This window comes from Ranitomeya imitator, chromosome 3, assembly GCF_032444005.1.
Source record: "Ranitomeya imitator isolate aRanImi1 chromosome 3, aRanImi1.pri, whole genome shotgun sequence".
In the NCBI taxonomy this organism is placed as follows: Eukaryota; Metazoa; Chordata; class Amphibia; order Anura; family Dendrobatidae; genus Ranitomeya; species Ranitomeya imitator.
Genome location: NC_091284.1, coordinates 188,474,186 through 188,494,072, shown reverse-complemented (window position 1 = coordinate 188,494,072; position 19,887 = coordinate 188,474,186). Strand labels below are relative to the sequence as shown.

Here is a 19,887-nt window from a genome sequence, read left to right as displayed (position 1 = left end):
GCTGTAGTGAGTGAGAAAAGAAGTCATAGCAACAGGAGTGAAACATCAGTGGGAGACCAGCTAGAAGCAGGCTGCCTCCATCTGAAGCGCAGATCCAGTGGCCGGAATACCGAGGGAGTAATAGACTCTACGCTTTACTTCAGAGACCGGCAGGGCAGTTGATTCCATGTTGGCTGTCCAACCTAAACACCTAAGCAGACATGGTGGCAAATGCGGAGGAGGGGCGTCACTAGGGTCCCTATAAAATAGCCTCAGGCCATCACCGTCATACGGGTTTGTCCTATCCATCTGGGGGACAGAGAAAGAGAAGTAACAACAGTGAGGACCTTATGGTAGCTAATGCAAGTAGGGACCTACTACGTTACTGTGCGCAAGGGGAAGGCTACTGATTTCCACCTGGATAAGGGGACTCTGGAATTGCCATCAGACCAGCCGGACCCTGCCTACCCTGTCATCCAGCACTCTGGACTGTGGATGCTGAAGCCTTCAGTAAAGGTAAAGAGACTGCGCCCATTGTGTCCTCATTATTTGCCGTGCCTTACATCATCCACCATCACAATCTACACTTCTGGGAAGCCCTGGGGAAATACTTCACCTGTGGGAAGGTACACCATCTAGCTGCCATAACATCACCCCAGTGGACCCCTAAGCAGCGTTGGTCACCCTGACCGAATACCACAGGTGGCGTCACGAACACTACAGTTATCTACAAACTCTACCTTTTATTGGGCGCTCCTCATAGGGCCACAGTCCGGGTCGGGCCACCGTGACATCCTCGCTGAGGGAACTGAAGGACCCGGTACCGAGTACCCCATTGCCCTTACGTGGGGGCGATGAACAGGATCTACTTAAGCCTGAAAAATCAGGGCATGTGTGCCTAAGAACTGTGCCAGAATCGTATTTGAACTGTTTGTGCTGAAAGACTGTTTATTGCTATTTGCCGCCAAAATTGCCGCCAAAATTGCCGCCATTACAGCGCCACGAGGAGCACAGGAGAAGAAGGGCTTGCCATCGTGGGCGGGTCCAGCAGAGCGGCACGAAAAAATATGCCCGCCCTCTGCCAAGACTGTGATGTGGGGAAGGAGGAGATGCCGAAAACCAACATGGCGGAGGGAGGTGAGCGGACCCGGGAGCATGGGATGGAGCACGAGGACTCCCCCAGCCAGGGCCTGCAAGAACTGCACCCTTCACCGACAATTAATCCGGACCTCCTGCGGAAGGAAGAGGAAGAACGCACCTGTCAGCTCGTGCGCCAGGAGCTGGAAGCTGTGGTCGGGTGGAAGAAGACATTTATCGGGAGCCTCACCAGACGTCTGTCGGCAGCCTCGTCCGGTCCGGAGCAAGAAAGAAGTTCCGGCGCTCCGAAGCCAGAAAGCAAGGCCCTGCCGGAAAGCGAGATGCTGCAAACGGAAATGACAATGCCGCAGCACAAGGCCCTGCAACCAGCATTCCAGACCACAGCAGAGGAGCAGACCGGCACCGGAGGGCCCGCATCTGAAGCAGGTATGAAGAATGACCCTGCCCTGATGACCGACACCACTCCAGCGACTGCTCGTGCCACCGCTACTGACTCCATTCCAGTGACTGATCTTGGAGCAGCCGCTACCTTTCCTGCAGCAAATGCCCATGATATGACAATCCACGAAAGACAGACCAATGGTGTCTATCCAGCTCCGCGTATAGCCCTGGATTCTGCCCTTCCCAGGCCAAGAAGGGTAGTGTGCCAGGTAAAGCCCTTAAAGCCGCCTAAGTAAACCTCAGAAAACCGAAACTGTATATAGTTTTTAAACTGTTCTTTCTTTGCTGCTTCAAACCCAGCCAGGGTTAATCCTTAAAGGGATCCCTTCGTTTACCCGGGATCCCTATTTGTTCCAGTTTTGCACAAGTTCCGATTGTTTTTTAAAGAACTGCGGAATCATGAACTGAGCATGGTCACAAACTGTTCCTGTACATAGTTTGCACCTTCTTAAAAGGTGCTCTCTACTGGTTTTACAAGAAAGAAGACTTTGCGAAGAAACTGTTTCTGATGACGATGTGAAAGTTTCCATTGTCTTAAAGTTTATAACTGACTTGTTGATTGTTTGCACTACCTCAAAAAAGACTTGAGTTTCCTCTTAAAGGGAATGTTTACTTGTTGCACCTTGATAGTGTTGCTTTGAGAAGTTAAATAGTAATAATATTTACATAGCTGATAGTATGTAGCTAGATAGTGATAGAATGTTTAATGACGTACTTTAAATAAAATTGAGGTTTTAGGAAGAAAGATGCAGTAGGCCCGTAGGGGTAGACAGATAGTCCTGCATGTGAAGAAGAAGAATAAAGAAAATGTTGAATTGCCCATTAAGGGTTAATGATAGTATACCCATAGAGGGTACTTGCACTTAGCAAGATAGAATACCTGTATGGGTAATTATGTTTCATAGTTAGATAGTAATTGTTTTCCAATTTGCCTTTAAAAGTCAAATGCAGAATATAAATATGTTCTTGTTTGCAACATTCAAGTGTTGTCACCTCCCATAAAGGGAAGCACTGTTAAATTAATTTGTTCTATAGCATTTCAAAAATTTTGCATGTCTTTTGTAACCTGTAATTGTTGTGTTCTTTTCCCAGCCCGGGAGTGCTGGATTTAACGGGGTGGGGAGGAGGGGGGAGAGGGGGGGGGGTTTGGTAGTGAAGCGCCCCAGAGTCCTGGTCGTTGCAGTAATGTCGTTCTTCCACTAGGGGGAGTGATGTTACGTCTGATGGCACCGAAGGAGTTCACCCTGCCAGGTATCACAGCCACACACACATTTCACACGCCAGTCCACCAGGGGGAGCTAAGGGTTCTGTTCACTAGGCCACTCCTCACATAGGGTAAAACTGGTGGGTTGGTTAGGAAGTTAGTCAGTCAGAGGGAGTAGGAGGAGAGGAGAGTTCCTGGCTGGGGGCCGACGAGGAATGGTCTCCAGGTCGAGCTGGCTGGGGTGATCCCTGGTCAGATCCAGACTGAAGTCTGAGGAGGAAGGAAAGAAGGACACGGAGCTGCGCGTGCCACCGATGCGGCAGCCTCCTAAGAAAGGACACGAAAGGAATTGTGCTGTAGTGAGTGAGAAAAGAAGTCATAGCAACAGGAGTGAAACATCAGTGGGAGACCAGCTAGAAGCAGGCTGCCTCCATCTGAAGCGCAGATCCGGTGGCCGGAACACCGAGGGAGTAACAGACTCTACGCTTTACTTCAGAGACCGGCAGGGCAGTCGATTCCAAGTTGGCTGTCTGACCTAAACAACTATGCAGACATGGTGGCAATTGCGGAGGAGGGGCGTCACTAGGGTCCCTATAAAATAGCCTCAGGCCATCACCATCATACGGGTTTGTCCTATCCATCTGGGGGACAGAGAGAGAGAAGTAACAACAGTGAGGACCTTATGGTAGCTAATGCAAGTAGGGACCTACTACGTTACTGTGCGCAAGGGGAAGGCTACTGATTTCCACCTGGATAAGGGGACTCTGGAATTGCCATCAGACCACCTGGACCCTGCCTACCCTGTCATCCGGCACTCTGGACTGTGGATGCTGAAGCCTTCAGTAAAGGTAAAGAGACTGCACCCATTGTGTCCTCGTTATTTGCCGCGCCTTACATCATCCACCATCACCATCTACACTTCTGGGAAGCCCTGGGGAAATACTTCACCTGTGGGAAGGTACACCATCTAGCTGCCATAACATCACCCCAGTGGACCCCTAAGCAGCGTTGGTCACCCTGACCGAATACCACAGGTGGCGTCACGAACACTACTGTTATCTACAAACTCTGCCTTTTATTGGGCGCCCCTCATAGGGCCACGGTCCGGGTCGGGCCACCGTGACATCCTCGCTGAGGGAACTGAAGGACCCGGTACCGAGTACCCCATTGCCCTTACGTGGGGGCGATCCACTAACTTCGTGCTTCTAACCTGAAGTGCTAACATCTACTTCATCTTCATCCCTTCTCACCTCATCTTATCAAGGTACTGTAAATAAAACCTGTTGAATTCATCATTGCATCATCCTTCTGGACTAATCACGTGCAGCTCATCTGGAATATTAGCACAAGTTAGTGAGTTAACGCTATCTGCTATTGCTTATACAGAGAACTACAGGTCCTTCTCAAAAAATTAGCATATAGTGTTAAATTTCATTATTTACCATAATGTAATGATTACAATTAAACTTTCATATATTATAGATTCATTATCCACCAACTGAAATTTGTCAGGTCTTTTATTGTTTTAATACTGATGATTTTGGCATACAACTCCTGATAACCCAAAAAACCTGTCTCAATAAATTAGCATATTTCACCCATCCAATCAAATAAAAGTGTTTTTTAATAACAAACAAAAAAACCATCAAATAATAATGTTCAGTTATGCACTCAATACTTGGTCAGGAATCCTTTGGCAGAAATGACTGCTTCAATGCGGCGTGGCATGGAGGCAATCAGCCTGTGACACTGCTGAGATGTTATGGAGGCCCAGGATGCTTCAATAGCGGCCTTAAGCTCATCCAGAGTGTTGGGTCTTGCGTCTCTCAACTTTCTCTTCACAATATCCCACAGATTCTCTATGGGGTTCAGGTCAGGAGAGTTGGCAGGCCAATTGAGCACAGTAATACCATGGTCAGTAAACCATTTACCAGTGGTTTTGGCACTGTGAGCAGGTGCCAGGTCGTGCTGAAAAATGAAATCTTCATCTCCATAAAGCATTTCAGCCGATGGAAGCATGAAGTGCTCCAAAATCTCCTGATAGCTAGCTGCATTGACCCTGCCCTTGATGAAACACAGTGGACCAACACCAGCAGCTGACATGGCACCCCACACCATCACTGACTGTCGGTACTTGACACTGGACTTCAGGCATTTTGGCATTTCCTTCTCCCCAGTCTTCCTCCAGACTCTGGCACCTTGATTTCCGAATGACATGCAAAATTTGCTTTCATCAGAAAAAAGTACTTGGGACCACTTAGCAACAGTCCAGTGCTGCTTCTCTGTAGCTCAAAAGTGGCTTTACCTGGGGAATGCGGCACCTGTAGCCCATTTCCTGCACACGCCTGTGCACGGTGGCTCTGGATGTTTCCACACCAGACTCAGTCCACTGTTTCCTCAGGTTCCCCAAGGTCTGGAATCGGTCCTTCTCCACAATCTTCCTCAGGGTCCGGTCTCCTCTTCTCGTTGTACAGCGTTTTCTGCCACATTGTTTCCTTCCAACAGACTTACCATTGAGGTGCCTTGATACAGCACTCTGGGAACAGCCTATTTGTTGAGAAATTTCTTTCTGGGTCTTACCCTCTTGCTTGAGGGTGTCAATGATGGCCTTCTTGACATCTGTCAGGTCGCTAGTCTTACCCATGATGGGGGTTTTGAGTAATGAACCAGGCAGGGAGTTTATAAAAGCCTCAGGTATCTTTTGCATGTGTTTAGAGTTAATTAGTTGATTCAGAAGATTAGGGTAATAGGTCGTTTAGAGAACCTTTTCTTGATATGCTAATTTATTGAGACAGGTTTTTTGGGTTATCAGGAGTTGTATGCCAAAATCATCAGTATTAAAACAATAAAAGACCTGACAAATTTCAGTTGGTGGATAATGAATCTATAATATATGAAAGTTTAATTGTAATCATTACATTATGGTAAATAATGAAATTTAACACTATATGCTAATTTTTTGAGAAGGACCTGTATGTTCACCTCCCTCAGACACATCTCACCCACGTACATCAGTGGCAGAATAGCTTTCATCTTCAGATCTGTGTCCTATGTTCTGAATTACTGTACATATGGCTATAAGAGATTTCCAAATGATTGTATTATCACTTTTTTACATTTTATACTGCATGTCAAATTTTGGGGAATCGGGTTTGTACATTGTATCAGATTATGTGATTATGGTTAGGGCCGTATTTAGAGTTTCTGCTGCCCTAGGCACTTTTAGTGCTGCCTCCCCCTTTGGTGAGTATGACACTATCGGCAGTGACTTTGCAATAAATCGCTGATGTGAAAGTAGCCTTTTGCAGCAGATCCAGAAGTTTTTCTGCATCTGCCGCGTAACGGATCACTTACAGCAACACTGCGTTCGGCCTCATTCATTCCCTATGGAATTTGCAGCACTTGCCGTGATCTGGCAAATGTGGAACCATACCTGCCAACTTTTGAAGAAGGGAAAGAGGTATAAAGTTTGCAGCACACTACGTGCGCCGCGGCAAATTTTAGGCTACGCCTCTGACCACACCCATTTCACAACTAGTCACCCCCATATCCACGTCCCAACCACACCCATTTAGCACTGCTGATCACACTGTTTCATATACAATAATTATAACCCCCAAAAAATATGGCCACACAGTGCTCCATACTGTATAATGGCCACACATGATGCTCCATACTGTATAATGGCCACACATGATGCTACATACTGTATAATGGCCACACATGATGCTCCATACTGTATAATGGCCACACATGATGCTCCATACTGTATAATGACCCCACATGATGCTCAATACTGTATAATGCCCCCCTCCCATCTTGTATGCATGGCTCATATCCCCCCCTCCTGTATGCATGGCTCATATCCCCCTCCTTTATGCATGGCTCATATTCCCCCCCTCCTGGATGCATGGCTCATATTCCCCCCCTGTATGCATGGCTCATATTCCCCCCCCTCCTGTATGCATGGCTCATATTCCCCTCCTCCTGCATGCATGGCTCATATTCCCCCCCCTCCTGGGTGCATGGCTCATATTCCCCCCTGTATGCATGGCTCATCTCTCAGCGCTCCTGCTCCCACCTTGCATGGCTCGGCTTGCTGTCCTCCTTCATCCCCCCGTCTGTTGTGAGTTCTGTTTTTGGGCTCCCTCTGGTGGTTACTGATGGTACTGGGTGACTTGTCTTTCCTGGGTCTCTGGGTTCCACCTGTTCCATCAGGATATGGGAGTTTCCTATTTAACCTGGCTTTGCTGGCATTTCCTCGCCGGTTATCAATGTATCCAGTGTGTCTTGTTACCTCTGCTCCCTGCTCCTAGAACCTTCTGGTCAAGCTAAGTTTGGATTTTCCTGTTTTGGTGTTTTGCTTTATTTGGTTTTTTAGTCCAGCCTGCAGATATGTGATTCTTGCTGCTGGTTGCTCTAGTGGGCTGAAATTGCTCCTCATGTACCATGAGTTGGCACATGAGTTCAAGTAATTTCAGGATGGTTTTTTTGAAGGGTTTTTCGCTGACCGCGCAGTTCACTTTTGTATCCTCTGCTATCTAGCTTTAGCGGGCCTCATTTTGCTGAAACTGTTTTCATACTGCGTATGTGCTTTCCTCTCATTTCACCGTCATTATATGTGGGGGGCTGCTATTTCTGTGGGGTATTTCTCTGGAGGCAAGAGAGGTCTGTGTTTCTTCTAATAGGGGAAGTTAGATCTTCGGCTGGAGCGAGACGTCTAGGATCATCGTAGGCACGTTCCCCGGCTACTTTTATTTGTGTGTTAGGTTCAGGGTCGCGGTCAGCTCAGGTTCCATCGCCCTAGAGCTTGTTTGTATCTGTGCTTGTCCTTTAGTGATCCCCTGCCATTGGGATCATGACAGTATAACCGGCCCACAAAGTGTTAATTGTATTGGCTGAAGTAGGAGGATAAGTAGTCTGAGGAAGTTTTTTTTTTTTTTTCCTCTTTCCCTCAGAGTTTGCTGCCTAGCCTTATTGCAGCCTGGCTACTTCCTCCTCCTCTTAATCTTTGAATGGCTCTGATCCCAGCTGTTTATCATGGACGTCCAGAGTTTGGCTTCCAGCCTGAATAATCTTGCCGCTAAGGTTCAAAATATACAGGATTTTGTTGTACATACGCCTATGTCTGAACCTAGAATTCCTGTCCCAGAGTTTTTTTCTGGAGATAGATCTCGTTTTCTGAATTTTAGGAACAATTGCAAGTTGTTTCTTTCTTTGAAATCTCGCTCCTCTGGAGACCCTGCTCAGCAAGTCAAGATTATTATATCTTTCCTACGGGGTGACCCTCAGGATTGGGCATTTGCATTGGCACCAGGGGACCCTGCGTTGCTTAATGCGGATGCGTTTTTTCTGGCATTGGGTTTGCTCTATGAGGAACCTAACCAAGAGATTCAGGCTGAAAAAGCTTTGTTGGCCCTCTCTCAGGGGCAAGATGAAGCAGAAATTTATTGTCAAAAATTTCGGAAGTGGTCGGTGCTTACTCAGTGGAATGAGTGCGCCCTGGCTGCAAAGTTCAGAGATGGCCTTTCTGAGGCCATTAAAGATGTTATGGTGGGGTTCCCTGCGCCTACTGGTCTGAATGAGTCTATGACTATGGCTATTCAGATTGATCGGCGTTTACGGGAGCGCAAACCTGTGCATCATTTGGCGGTGTCGTCTGAACCGTCACCTGAGATAATGCAATGTGATAGAATTCAGTCCAGAAGTGAACGGCAAAATTATAGGCGGAAAAAAAGGTTGTGCTTTTATTGTGGGGATTCAGCTCATGTTATATCAGCATGCTCTAAACGCACAAAAAAGGTTGATAAGTCTGTTGCCATTAGTACTTTACAGTCTAAGTTCATTCTGTCTGTGACTCTGATTTGTTCATTATCATCCATTTCCGTCGATGCCTATGTGGATTCAGGCGCTGCCCTGAGTCTTATGGATTGGTCATTTGCCAATCGCTGTGGGTTTAGTCTGGAGCCTCTGGAAGTCCCTATTCCTTTGAAGGGAATTGACTCTACACCTTTGGCTATGAATAAACCTCAGTACTGGACACAAGTGACCATGCGTATGACTCCTGTTCATCAGGAGGTGATTCGCTTCCTGGTACTGTATAATTTGCATGATGTCCTAGCGCTTGGTCTGCCATGGTTACAAACTCATAATCCAGTCCTTGACTGGAAATCAATGTCTGTGTTAAGCTGGGGTTGTCAGGGGGTTCATGATGATGCACCTCCGATTTCTATCGCTTCATCTACTCCTTCTGAGATTCCTGTGTTTTTGTCTGACTATCGGGATGTTTTTGAGGAGCCTAAGCTCAGTTCGCTTCCTCCTCACAGGGATTGCGATTGTGCTATAAATTTAATTCCAGGCAGTAAATTTCCTAAAGGTCGTTTGTTCAATCTGTCAGTGCCAGAGCATACTGCTATGCGGGATTATGTTAAGGAGTCCTTGGAAAAGGGACATATCCGTCCATCTTTGTCCCCTTTGGGAGCAGGTTTTTTTTTCGTGGCCAAAAAAGATGGTTCCTTGAGGCCTTGTATAGATTATCGTCTTTTGAATAAGATTACCGTAAAATATCAGTATCCTTTGCCATTGTTGACTGATTTGTTTGCTCGCATTAAGGGGGCTAAATGGTTCACTAAGATTGATCTTCGGGGTGCGTATAATCTTATACGAATAAAGCAAGGTGATGAGTGGAAAACCGCATTTAATACGCCTGAGGGCCATTTTGAGTATTTGGTAATGCCTTTCGGACTTTCTAATGCTCCTTCAGTCTTCCAGTCCTTTATGCACGATATTTTCCGTGAATATCTGGATAAGTTTATGATTGTGTATTTGGATGATATTTTGGTTTTTTCTGATGACTGGGAGTCTCATGTTCAGCAGGTCAGGAAGGTGTTTCAGGTCCTGCGGGCCAATTCCTTGTTTGTAAAAGGCTCAAAGTGTCTCTTTGGAGTCCAGAAGATTTCTTTCTTGGGGTATATTTTTTCCCCTTCTACTATTGAGATGGATCCCGTCAAGGTTCAAGCTATTTGTGACTGGACGCAGCCTACATCTCTTAAGAGTCTACAGAAGTTCTTGGGCTTTGCTAATTTCTATCGTCGTTTTATAACTAATTTTTCTAGTGTTGTTAAGCCTTTGACGGATTTGACTAAGAAGGGTGCTGATGTTGCTAGTTGGTCTCCTGCGGCTGTGGAGGCCTTTCAGGAACTTAAGCGCCGGTTTTCTTCTGCTCCTGTGTTGCGTCAGCCAGATGTTTCGCTCCCTTTTCAGGTTGAGGTTGATGCTTCCGAGATTGGAGCGGGGGCGGTTTTGTCACAGAGAAGCTCCGATGGCTCAGTGATGAAGCCATGCGCGTTTTTTTCTAGAAAGTTTTCGCCGGCTGAGCGGAATTATGATGTTGGTAATCGGGAACTTTTGGCCATGAAGTGGGCATTTGAGGAGTGGCGTCATTGGCTAGAGGGTGCTAGACATCGTGTGGTGGTCTTGACTGATCACAAAAATTTGATTTACCTTGAGTCTGCCAGGCGTCTGAATCCTAGACAGGCTCGTTGGTCACTGTTTTTCTCTCGTTTCAATTTTGTGGTTTCATACCTGCCAGGTTCAAAGAATGTGAAGGCGGATGCTCTTTCTAGGAGTTTTGTGCCTGACTCCCTTGGAAATTCTGAGCCCTCTGGTATCCTTAGGGATGGGGTGATTTTGTCTGCTGTCTCCCCAGACTTGCGACGTGCTTTGCAGGAGTTTCAGGCGGGTAAACCTGATCGTTGTCCGCCTGAGAGACTGTTTGTTCCGGATAATTGGACCAGTAGAGTCATCTCCGAGGTCCATTCTTCTGCGTTGGCAGGTCATCCTGGAATATTTGGTACTAGAGACTTGGTGGCCAGGTCTTTTTGGTGGCCTTCCTTGTCGAGGGATGTGCGTTCTTTTGTGCAGTCTTGTGAGGTTTGTGCTCGGGCTAAGCCTTGCTGTTCTCGGGCCAGTGGATTGTTGTCACCTTTGCCTATCCCGAAGAGGCCTTGGACGCACATTTCCATGGACTTTATTTCGGATCTCCCTGTCTCTCAAAAAATGTCCGTCATCTGGGTTGTGTGTGACCGCTTTTCTAAGATGGTTCATCTGGTCCCCTTGCCTAAGTTACCTTCCTCCTCTGAGTTGGTCCCTCTGTTTTTTCAGAATGTGGTTCGTTTGCATGGGATTCCTGAGAACATCGTTTCTGACAGGGGATCCCAGTTTGTGTCTAGATTTTGGCGGACGTTCTGTGCTAAGATGGGCATTGATTTGTCCTTTTTGTCTGCATTCCATCCTCAGACGAATGGCCAGACTGAACGAACTAATCAGACCTTGGAAACTTATTTAAGGTGTTTTGTTTCTGCTGATCAGGATGACTGGGTTACCTTTTTGCCGCTGGCCGAGTTTGCCCTTAATAATCGGGCTAGTTCTGCTATCTTGGTTTCTCCTTTCTTTTGTAATTCGGGGTTTCATCCTCGTTTTTCCTCTGGTCAGGTGGAACCTTCTGATTGTCCTGGAGTGGACATGGTGGTGGATAGGTTGCATCGGATTTGGAGTCATGTGGTGGACAATTTGAAGTTGTCCCAGGAGAAGGCTCAGCAGTTTGCTAATCGCCGTCGCCGCGTGGGTCCTCGACTTCTTGTTGGGGACTTGGTATGGTTGTCTTCTCGTTTTGTTCCTATGAAGGTCTCTTCTCCTAAGTTCAAGCCTCGGTTCATCGGTCCCTATAGGATCTTGGAAATTCTTAACCCTGTGTCGTTTCGTTTGGATCTCCCGGCATCGTTTGCTATTCATAATGTGTTCCATCGGTCGTTGTTGCGGAAGTATGAGGTACCTGTTGTTCCTTCGCTTGAGCCTCCTGCTCCAGTGCTGGTGGAGGGAGAATTGGAGTATGTTGTGGAGAAGATCTTGGATTCTCGTGTTTCCAGACGGAAACTCCAGTATTTGGTCAAGTGGAAGGGTTATGGTCAGGAGGATAATTCTTGGGTGGTTGCCTCGGATGTTCATGCTGATGATTTGGTTCGCGCTTTTCATAGGGCTCATCCTGGTCGCCCTGGTGGTTCTCGTGAGGGTTCGGTGACCCCTCCTCAAGGGGGGGTACTGTTGTGAGTTCTGTTTTTGGGCTCCCTCTGGTGGTTACTGATGGTACTGGGTGACTTGTCTTTCCTGGGTCTCTGGGTTCCACCTGTTCCATCAGGATATGGGAGTTTCCTATTTAACCTGGCTTTGCTGGCATTTCCTCGCCGGTTATCAATGTATCCAGTGTGTCTTGTTACCTCTGCTCCCTGCTCCTAGAACCTTCTGGTCAAGCTAAGTTTGGATTTTCCTGTTTTGGTGTTTTGCTTTATTTGGTTTTTTAGTCCAGCCTGCAGATATGTGATTCTTGCTGCTGGTTGCTCTAGTGGGCTGAAATTGCTCCTCATGTACCATGAGTTGGCACATGAGTTCAAGTAATTTCAGGATGGTTTTTTTGAAGGGTTTTTCGCTGACCGCGCAGTTCACTTTTGTATCCTCTGCTATCTAGCTTTAGCGGGCCTCATTTTGCTGAAACTGTTTTCATACTGCGTATGTGCTTTCCTCTCATTTCACCGTCATTATATGTGGGGGGCTGCTATTTCTGTGGGGTATTTCTCTGGAGGCAAGAGAGGTCTGTGTTTCTTCTAATAGGGGAAGTTAGATCTTCGGCTGGAGCGAGACGTCTAGGATCATCGTAGGCACGTTCCCCGGCTACTTTTATTTGTGTGTTAGGTTCAGGGTCGCGGTCAGCTCAGGTTCCATCGCCCTAGAGCTTGTTTGTATCTGTGCTTGTCCTTTAGTGATCCCCTGCCATTGGGATCATGACACCCGTCCTTCATACTCACCTTTCCCACACCGAGCGGCAGCGCCAAACATCCCTCTGGCTCTGTCCCGACTCCCGGCGCAGCACCTTCTTCCTGAGTGAGGGGTCATGTGGTACCACTCATTAAGGTCATGAATATGCACATATTCATGACCTTAATGAGCTGTACCACTTGACTGCTCACTCAGGACGAGCTGCAGACGCTGAGACCAGGCATCGCTGGAGCAGGGTGAGTATGACGTCTTCAAGGAGGGTGGGTTGAAGGCAGTCGGGCGGGCGGGGCGGCTGGGGGGGGGGGGAAAGCTGGGTTGCGGTCGGTTGGGAGGTGACCCAGGACTTAAATAAATTAAAAAAAAAAAAAAACTTGCTCAGGTGCCACCCCCCGCATCGACCCGCCCTAGGCACGTGCCCTCAAGTGCCTAGTGGCAAATACGGCCCTGATTATGGTATCAATTTATAGGTTGTTTTAGATGTTAATCTCAATAAGCATTAGATATTGTGTGATTACAATGAAAATACATACCATTGTCTTGCAGTATCCAGAGCATATGGTGGTGTTGACGGCAATACAATAGGCACACTCCTCCTTCTCCACATACATGATATATTCAGTCAGCATACAAAGCGAGAAAGCATTCCGAAAGGCAATGCAAAATAGAAAAGATGCCAAGAAAATAGTTGCCATCCTATAAAAAAACAGCAATACATTAAGCTTTGGACTAAATTAGTTCCCTTCACATGTTTCGTGAAAGTCAAAGACCATGCTTCAATAGAAAAACCTGTTATTAACTTTGTTACATATGAAGCTTCCACCTTCCTTTGGATGAGACATTACAGGGACTACAGTTATAGGCTACCTAAACAGGGCCAGGGAACAGGGCACGTGTGTGCAGATGTCACAAATTTGCTTCACACAAATGCGATAAAAGCATAGTTGTTAGAGGGAGGTGTACTCGAGTTGTCTTTGATGCAAGCACTTATGGGGGATAAAGCCATAAGTGATTGGAAACACAAAAACAGGAAGGGTTAGAACAGGTGGTCACAACATAGCGACACAAAAGCAAAAGAAAAAATGTAAAAAAGAAAATACGTTGAAAATAACATAGGTAAAAAAAATTGGTGGCCATTTCGCAAACTTAAGGACTGCAATAAGAGATTTTTGGAGAAACATAAAAATTAATGTCAAAACCTTTGTCATATAAGCAAATCTGCCCAGGAATAACTGGAAAAATATGTGAGTTGTTTAACCTCTTAACACAGACGCTTGTTTAACCTTCGTGACCAGGTAAAATTTTTCAATTCTGACCAGGGTCAATTTATGAGGTAATAATTCTGGAATTCTTCAGCATATTCCAGTGTTTCTGATAACATTTTTTTGCAGACATATTGTACTTCATGTTAGTGGAAAATTAAGGTCGACATGATATGTTTATTTATGAAAAAATTGGAAATGTCTACTTTACATCAGCATAATTTTTGAAAAATAGTTTTTTTTGCTTCAAAATTACCGTATGTACTCTAGTATAAGCAGAGATTTTCAGCCCAAATTTTTGGGCTGAAAGTGCCTCTCTCGGCTTATACTCGAGTCACGGTCTGTGACAGGGTCGGTGGGTGAGGGGGGGAGAGGTCTGAGGCATACTTACCTAGTCCCGGCGATCCTGACGCTGCCCCTGCCTGTCACACTATCTTCGGGTGCCGCAGCTCTTCCCCTGTACAGCGGTCACGTGGGACCGCTCATTAAACTTATGAATATGGACTCCACTCCCATAGGGGTGGAGCCGCATATTCATTTCTCTAATCAGCGGTATGAAAGGTATGAAAGGTAATTCAGTACCACAATGGACATAGAGGTCAGCGCACATACAGTGACCTGGCAATAACCCAAAAAACAAGAACGAGCTCTGATCCCTAATCCTCTCCAACCACACTAAAGGCAGCCGTGGATTGCGCCTAACGCTGCCTATGCAACTCGGCACGGCCTGAGAAACTAGCTAGCCTGAAGATAGAAAATAAGCCTACCTTGCCTCAGAGAAATACCCCAAAGGAAAAGGCAGCCCCCACATATAATGACTGTGAGTTAAGATGAAAAGACAAACGTAGAGATGAAATAGATTTAGCAAAGTGAGGCCCAACTTTCTGAACAGAGCAAGGATAGGAAAGGTAACTTTGTGGTCAACACAAAACCCTACAAAAACCACGCAAAGGGGGCAAAAAGACCCTCCGTACCGAACTAACGGCATGGAGGTACACCCTCTGCGTCCCAGAGCTTCCAGCAAGCAGTAAAAAACAAATTGACAAGCTGGACAGAAAAAAACAGCAAACAAATAGCAAAGAGGAACTTAGCTATGCAGAGCAGCAGGCCACAGGAACGATCCAGGAGGAAACAGGTCCAATACTAGAACATTGACTGGAAGCCAGGATCAAAGCACTAGGTGGAGTTAAATAGAGAAGCACCTAACGACTTCACCACATCACCTGAGGAAGGAAACTCAGAAGCCACAGTACCACTTTCCTCCACCAACGGAAGCTCACAGAGAGAACCAGCTGAAGTACCACTTGTGACCACAGGAGGGAGCTCTGCCACAGAATTCACAACAGTACCCCCCCCTTGAGGAGGGGTCACCGAACCCACACCAGAGCTCCCAGGACGACCAGGATGAGCCATATGAAAGGCACAAACAAGATCGGGAGCATGGACATCAGAGGCAAAGACCCAGGAATTATCTTCCTGAGCATAACCCTTCCACTTAACCAGATACTGGAGTTTCCGCCTTGAAACACGAGAATCCAAAATCTTCTCCACAATATACTCCAACTCCCCCTCCACCAAAACCGGGGCAGGAGGATCAACAGATGGAACCATAGGTGCCACATATCTCCGCAACAATGACCTATGGAAAACGTTATGTATGGAAAATGAATCTGGAAGGGTCAGACGAAAAGACACAGGATTAAGAACCTCAGAAATCCTATACGGACCAATAAAACGAGGTTTAAACTTAGGAGAGGAAACCTTCATAGGAATATGACGAGGAGATAACCAAACCAAGTCCCCAACCCGAAGTCGGGGACCCACACAGCATCTGCGATTAGCGAAACGTTGAGCCTTCTCCTGGGACAAAGTCAAATTGTCCACTACATGAGTCCAAATCTGCTGCAACCTGTCCACCACAGTATCCACACCAGGACAGTCCGAAGACTCAACCTGCCCTGAAGAGAAACGAGGATGGAACCCAGAGTTGCAGAAAAACGGTGAAACCAAGGTAGCCGAGCTGGCCCGAATATTAAGGGCGAACTCAGCCAAAGGCAAAAAGGACACCCAGTCATCCTGATCAGCAGAAACAAAGCATCTCAGATATGTTTCCAAGGTCTGATTGGTTCGTTCGGTCTGGCCATTAGTCTGAGGATGGAAAGCCGAGGAAAAAGACAAGTCAATGCCCATCCTACCACAAAAGGCTCGCCAAAACCTCGAAACAAACTGGGAACCTCTGTCAGAAACGATATTCTCTGGAATGCCATGTAAACGAACCACATGCTGGAAAAACAATGGCACCAAATCAGAGGAGGAAGGCAATTTAGACAAGGGTACCAAATGGACCATCTTAGAGAAGCGATCACAGACCACCCAAATGACTGACATCTTTTGAGAGACGGGAAGATCTGAAATAAAATCCATAGAGATATGCGTCCAAGGCCTCTTCGGGACCGGCAAGGGCAAAAGCAACCCACTGGCACAAGAACAGCAGGGCTTAGCCCGAGCACAAATCCCACAGGACTGCACAAAAGTACGCACATCCCGCGACAGAGATGGCCACCAAAAGGATCTAGCCACTAACTCTCTGGTACCAAAGATTCCAGGATGACCAGCCAACACCGAACAATGAACCTCAGAGATAACTTTATTCGTCCACCTATCAGGGACAAACAGTTTCTCCGCTGGGCAACGATCAGGTTTATTAGCCTGAAATTTTTGCAGCACCCGCTGCAAATCAGGGGAGATGGCAGACACAATTACTCCCTCTTTGAGGATACCCGCCGGCTCAGATACACCCGGAGATTCGGGCACAAAACTCCTAGACAGAGCATCCGCCTTCACATTTTTAGAGCCCGGAAGGTATGAAATCACAAAGTCAAAACGGGCAAAAAACAACGACTAATGAGCTTGTCTAGGATTCAACCGCTTGGCGGACTCGAGATAAGTCAAATTCTTATGATCAGTCAAGACCACCACGCGATGCTTAGCTCCTTCAAGCCAATGACACCACTCCTCGAATGCCCACTTCATGGCCAGCAACTCTCGATTGCCCACATCATAATTACGCTCAGCAGGCGAAAACTTCCTGGAAAAGAAGGCGCATGGTTTCATCACCGAGCAATCAGAACTTCTCTGCGACAAAACAGCCCCTGCTCCAATCTCAGAAGCATCAACCTCGACCTGGAACGGAAGAGAAACATCTGGTTGACACAACACAGGGGCAGAAGAAAAACGACGCTTCAACTCTTGAAAAGCTTCCACCGCAGCAGAAGACCAATTGACCAAATCAGCACCTTTCTTGGTCAAATCGGTCAATGGTTTAGCAATACTAGAAAAATTGCAGATGAAGCGACGATAAAAATTAGCAAAGCCCAGGAACTTTTGCAGACTTTTCAGAGATGTCGGCTGAGTCCAATTATGGATGGCTTGGACCTTAACAGGATCCATCTCGATAGTAGAAGGGGAAAAGATGAACCCCAAAAATGAAACCTTCTGAACACCAAAGAGACACTTTGATCCCTTCACAAACAAAGAATTAGCACGCAAGACCTGAAACACCGTTCTGACCTGCTTCACATGAGACTCCCAATCATCCGAGAAGATCAAAATGTCATCTAAGTACACAATCAGGAATTTATCCAGGTACTCTCGGAAGATGTCATGCATAAAGGACTGAAACACTGATGGAGCATTGGCAAGTCCGAATGGCATTACTAGATACTCAAAATGGCCCTCGGGCATATTAAATGCAGTTTTCCACTCATCGCCTCGCTTAATACGCACAAGATTATACGCACCACGAAGATCTATCTTGGTGAACCAACTAGCCCCCTTAATCCGAGCAAACAAATCAGATAACAATGGCAAGGGGTACTGAAATTTAACCGTGATCTTATTTAGAAGGCGGTAATCTATACAAGGTATCAGCAAACCATCCTTCTTGGCTACAAAAAAGAACCCTGCTCCCAATGGCGACGATGACGGGCGAATATGCCCCTTCTCCAAAGACTCCTTCACATAACTCCGCATAGCGGCCTGCTCAGGCACAGATAAATTAAACAGTCGACCTTTTGGGAATTTACTACCAGGAATCAAATCGATAGCACAATCACAATCCCTATGCGGAGGTAGGGTATCGGACTTGGGCTCATCAAATAAATCCCGGTAATCAGACAAGAACTCAGGAACCTCAGAAGGGGTGGATGACGAAATAGTCAGAAATGGGACATCACCATGTACCCCCTGACAACCCCAGCTGGACACAGACATGGATTTCCAATCTAAAACTGGATTATGGACTTGTAGCCATGGCAACCTCAACACGACCACATCATGCAGATTATGCAACACCAGAAAGCGAATAACCTCCTGATGTGCAGGAGCCATGCACATGGTCAGCTGGGTCCAGTACTGAGGCTTATTCTTGGCCAAAGGCGTAGCATCAATTCCTCTCAATGGAATAGGACACTGCAAGGGCTCCAAGAAAAACCCACAACGCCTAGAATACTCCAAGTCCATCAAATTCAGAGCAGCGCCTGAGTCCACAAATGCCATGACAGAATACGATGACAAAGAGCAGATCAAGGTAACAGACAGAAGAAATTTTGACTGTACCGTACCAATGGTGGCAGACCTAGCGAACCGCTTAGTGCGCTTAGGACAATCAGAGATAGCATGAGTGGAATCACCACAGTAGAAACACAGCCCATTCAGACGTCTGTGTTCTTGCCGTTCAACTCTGGTCAAAGTCCTATCGCACTGTATAGGCTCAGGTTTAAGCTCAGGTAATACCGCCAAATGGTGCACAGATTTACGCTCGCGCAAGCGTCGACCGATCTGAATGGCCAAAGACATAGACTCATTCAGACCAGCAGGCATAGGAAATCCCACCATGACATCCTTAAGGGCTTCAGAGAGACCTTTTCTGAAAATAGCTGCGAGCGCACCTTCATTCCATTGAGTGAGTACGGACCACTTTCTAAATTTCTGACAATATACCTCTATTTCATCCTGACCCTGACACAGAGCCAGCAAATTCTTCTCTGCCTGATCCACAGAATTAGGCTCATCGTACAGCAATCCGAGCGCCAGGAAAAATGCATCGATATTACTTAATGCAGGATCCCATGGCGCAAGGGAAAATGCCCAGTCCTGAGGATCGCCACGCAAAAAAGAAATAACGATCCTAACTTGTTGAACTGGGTCACCAGAGGAGCGAGGTTTCAAAGCCAGAAATAGTTTACAATTATTTTTGAAACTCAGAAATTTAGTTCTATCTCCAAAAAACAAATCAGGAATAGGGATTCTCGGTTCTAACATAGAATTCTGAACCACAAAGTCTTGAATACTTTGTACTCTTGCCGTGAGCTGATCCACACATGAAGACAGACCTTTAATGTCCATTGCTACACCTGTGTCCTGAACCACCCAAATGTCTAGGGGAAAAAAAAGGCAAAACACAGTGCAAAGAAAAAAAAATGGTCTCAGAACTTCTTTTTTCCCTCTATTGAGAATCATTAGTACTTTGGGCTTCCAGTACTGTTATGAAAGGTAATTCAGTACCACAATGGACATAGAGGTCAGCGCACATACAGTGACCTGGCAATAACCCAAAAAACAAGAACGAGCTCTGAGACGTGGGAACTCTGTTGACCGCAATCCCTAATCCTCTCCAACCACACTAAAGGCAGCCGTGGATTGCGCCTAACGCTGCCTATGCAACTCGGCATGGCCTGAGAAACTAGCTAGCCTGAAGATAGAAAATAAGCCTACCTTGCCTCAGAGAAATACCCCAAAGGAAAAGGCAGCCCCCACATATAATGACTGTGAGTTAAGATGAAAAGACAAACGTAGAGATGAAATAGATTTAGCAAAGTGAGGCCCAACTTTCTGAACAGAGCGAGGATAGGAAAGGTAACTTAGCGGTCAACACAAAACCCTACAAAAACCACGCAAAGGGGGCAAAAAGACCCTCCGTACCGAACTAACGGCACGGAGGTACACCCTCTGCGTCCCAGAGCTTCCAGCAAGCAGTAAAAAACAAATTGACAAGCTGGACAGAAAAAAACAGCA

The 19,887-nt window shown here is 46.5% G+C and overlaps 1 protein-coding gene across 7 annotated transcripts in view; it reads right to left on the bottom strand.

Annotated features, from left to right (window-relative positions):
• The window catches only part of TSHB (thyroid stimulating hormone subunit beta), a 264,528-nt gene that overhangs the window by 21,026 nt on the left and 223,615 nt on the right, over positions 1 to 19,887 (bottom strand). For 4 of the 7 annotated variants that reach the window (XM_069761709.1, XM_069761710.1, XM_069761712.1 and 1 more), the window contains one exon: positions 13,084 to 13,246. The exons of 2 other annotated variants lie outside the window; for them this stretch is intronic. In XM_069761709.1, the coding sequence (XP_069617810.1) occupies positions 13,084 to 13,246 (163 nt within the window). Of the gene's footprint in view, positions 1 to 13,083; positions 13,247 to 15,035; positions 15,056 to 19,887 lie in introns of those variants that run through there. One more of the 7 variants, XM_069761713.1, reaches the window with a different exon arrangement.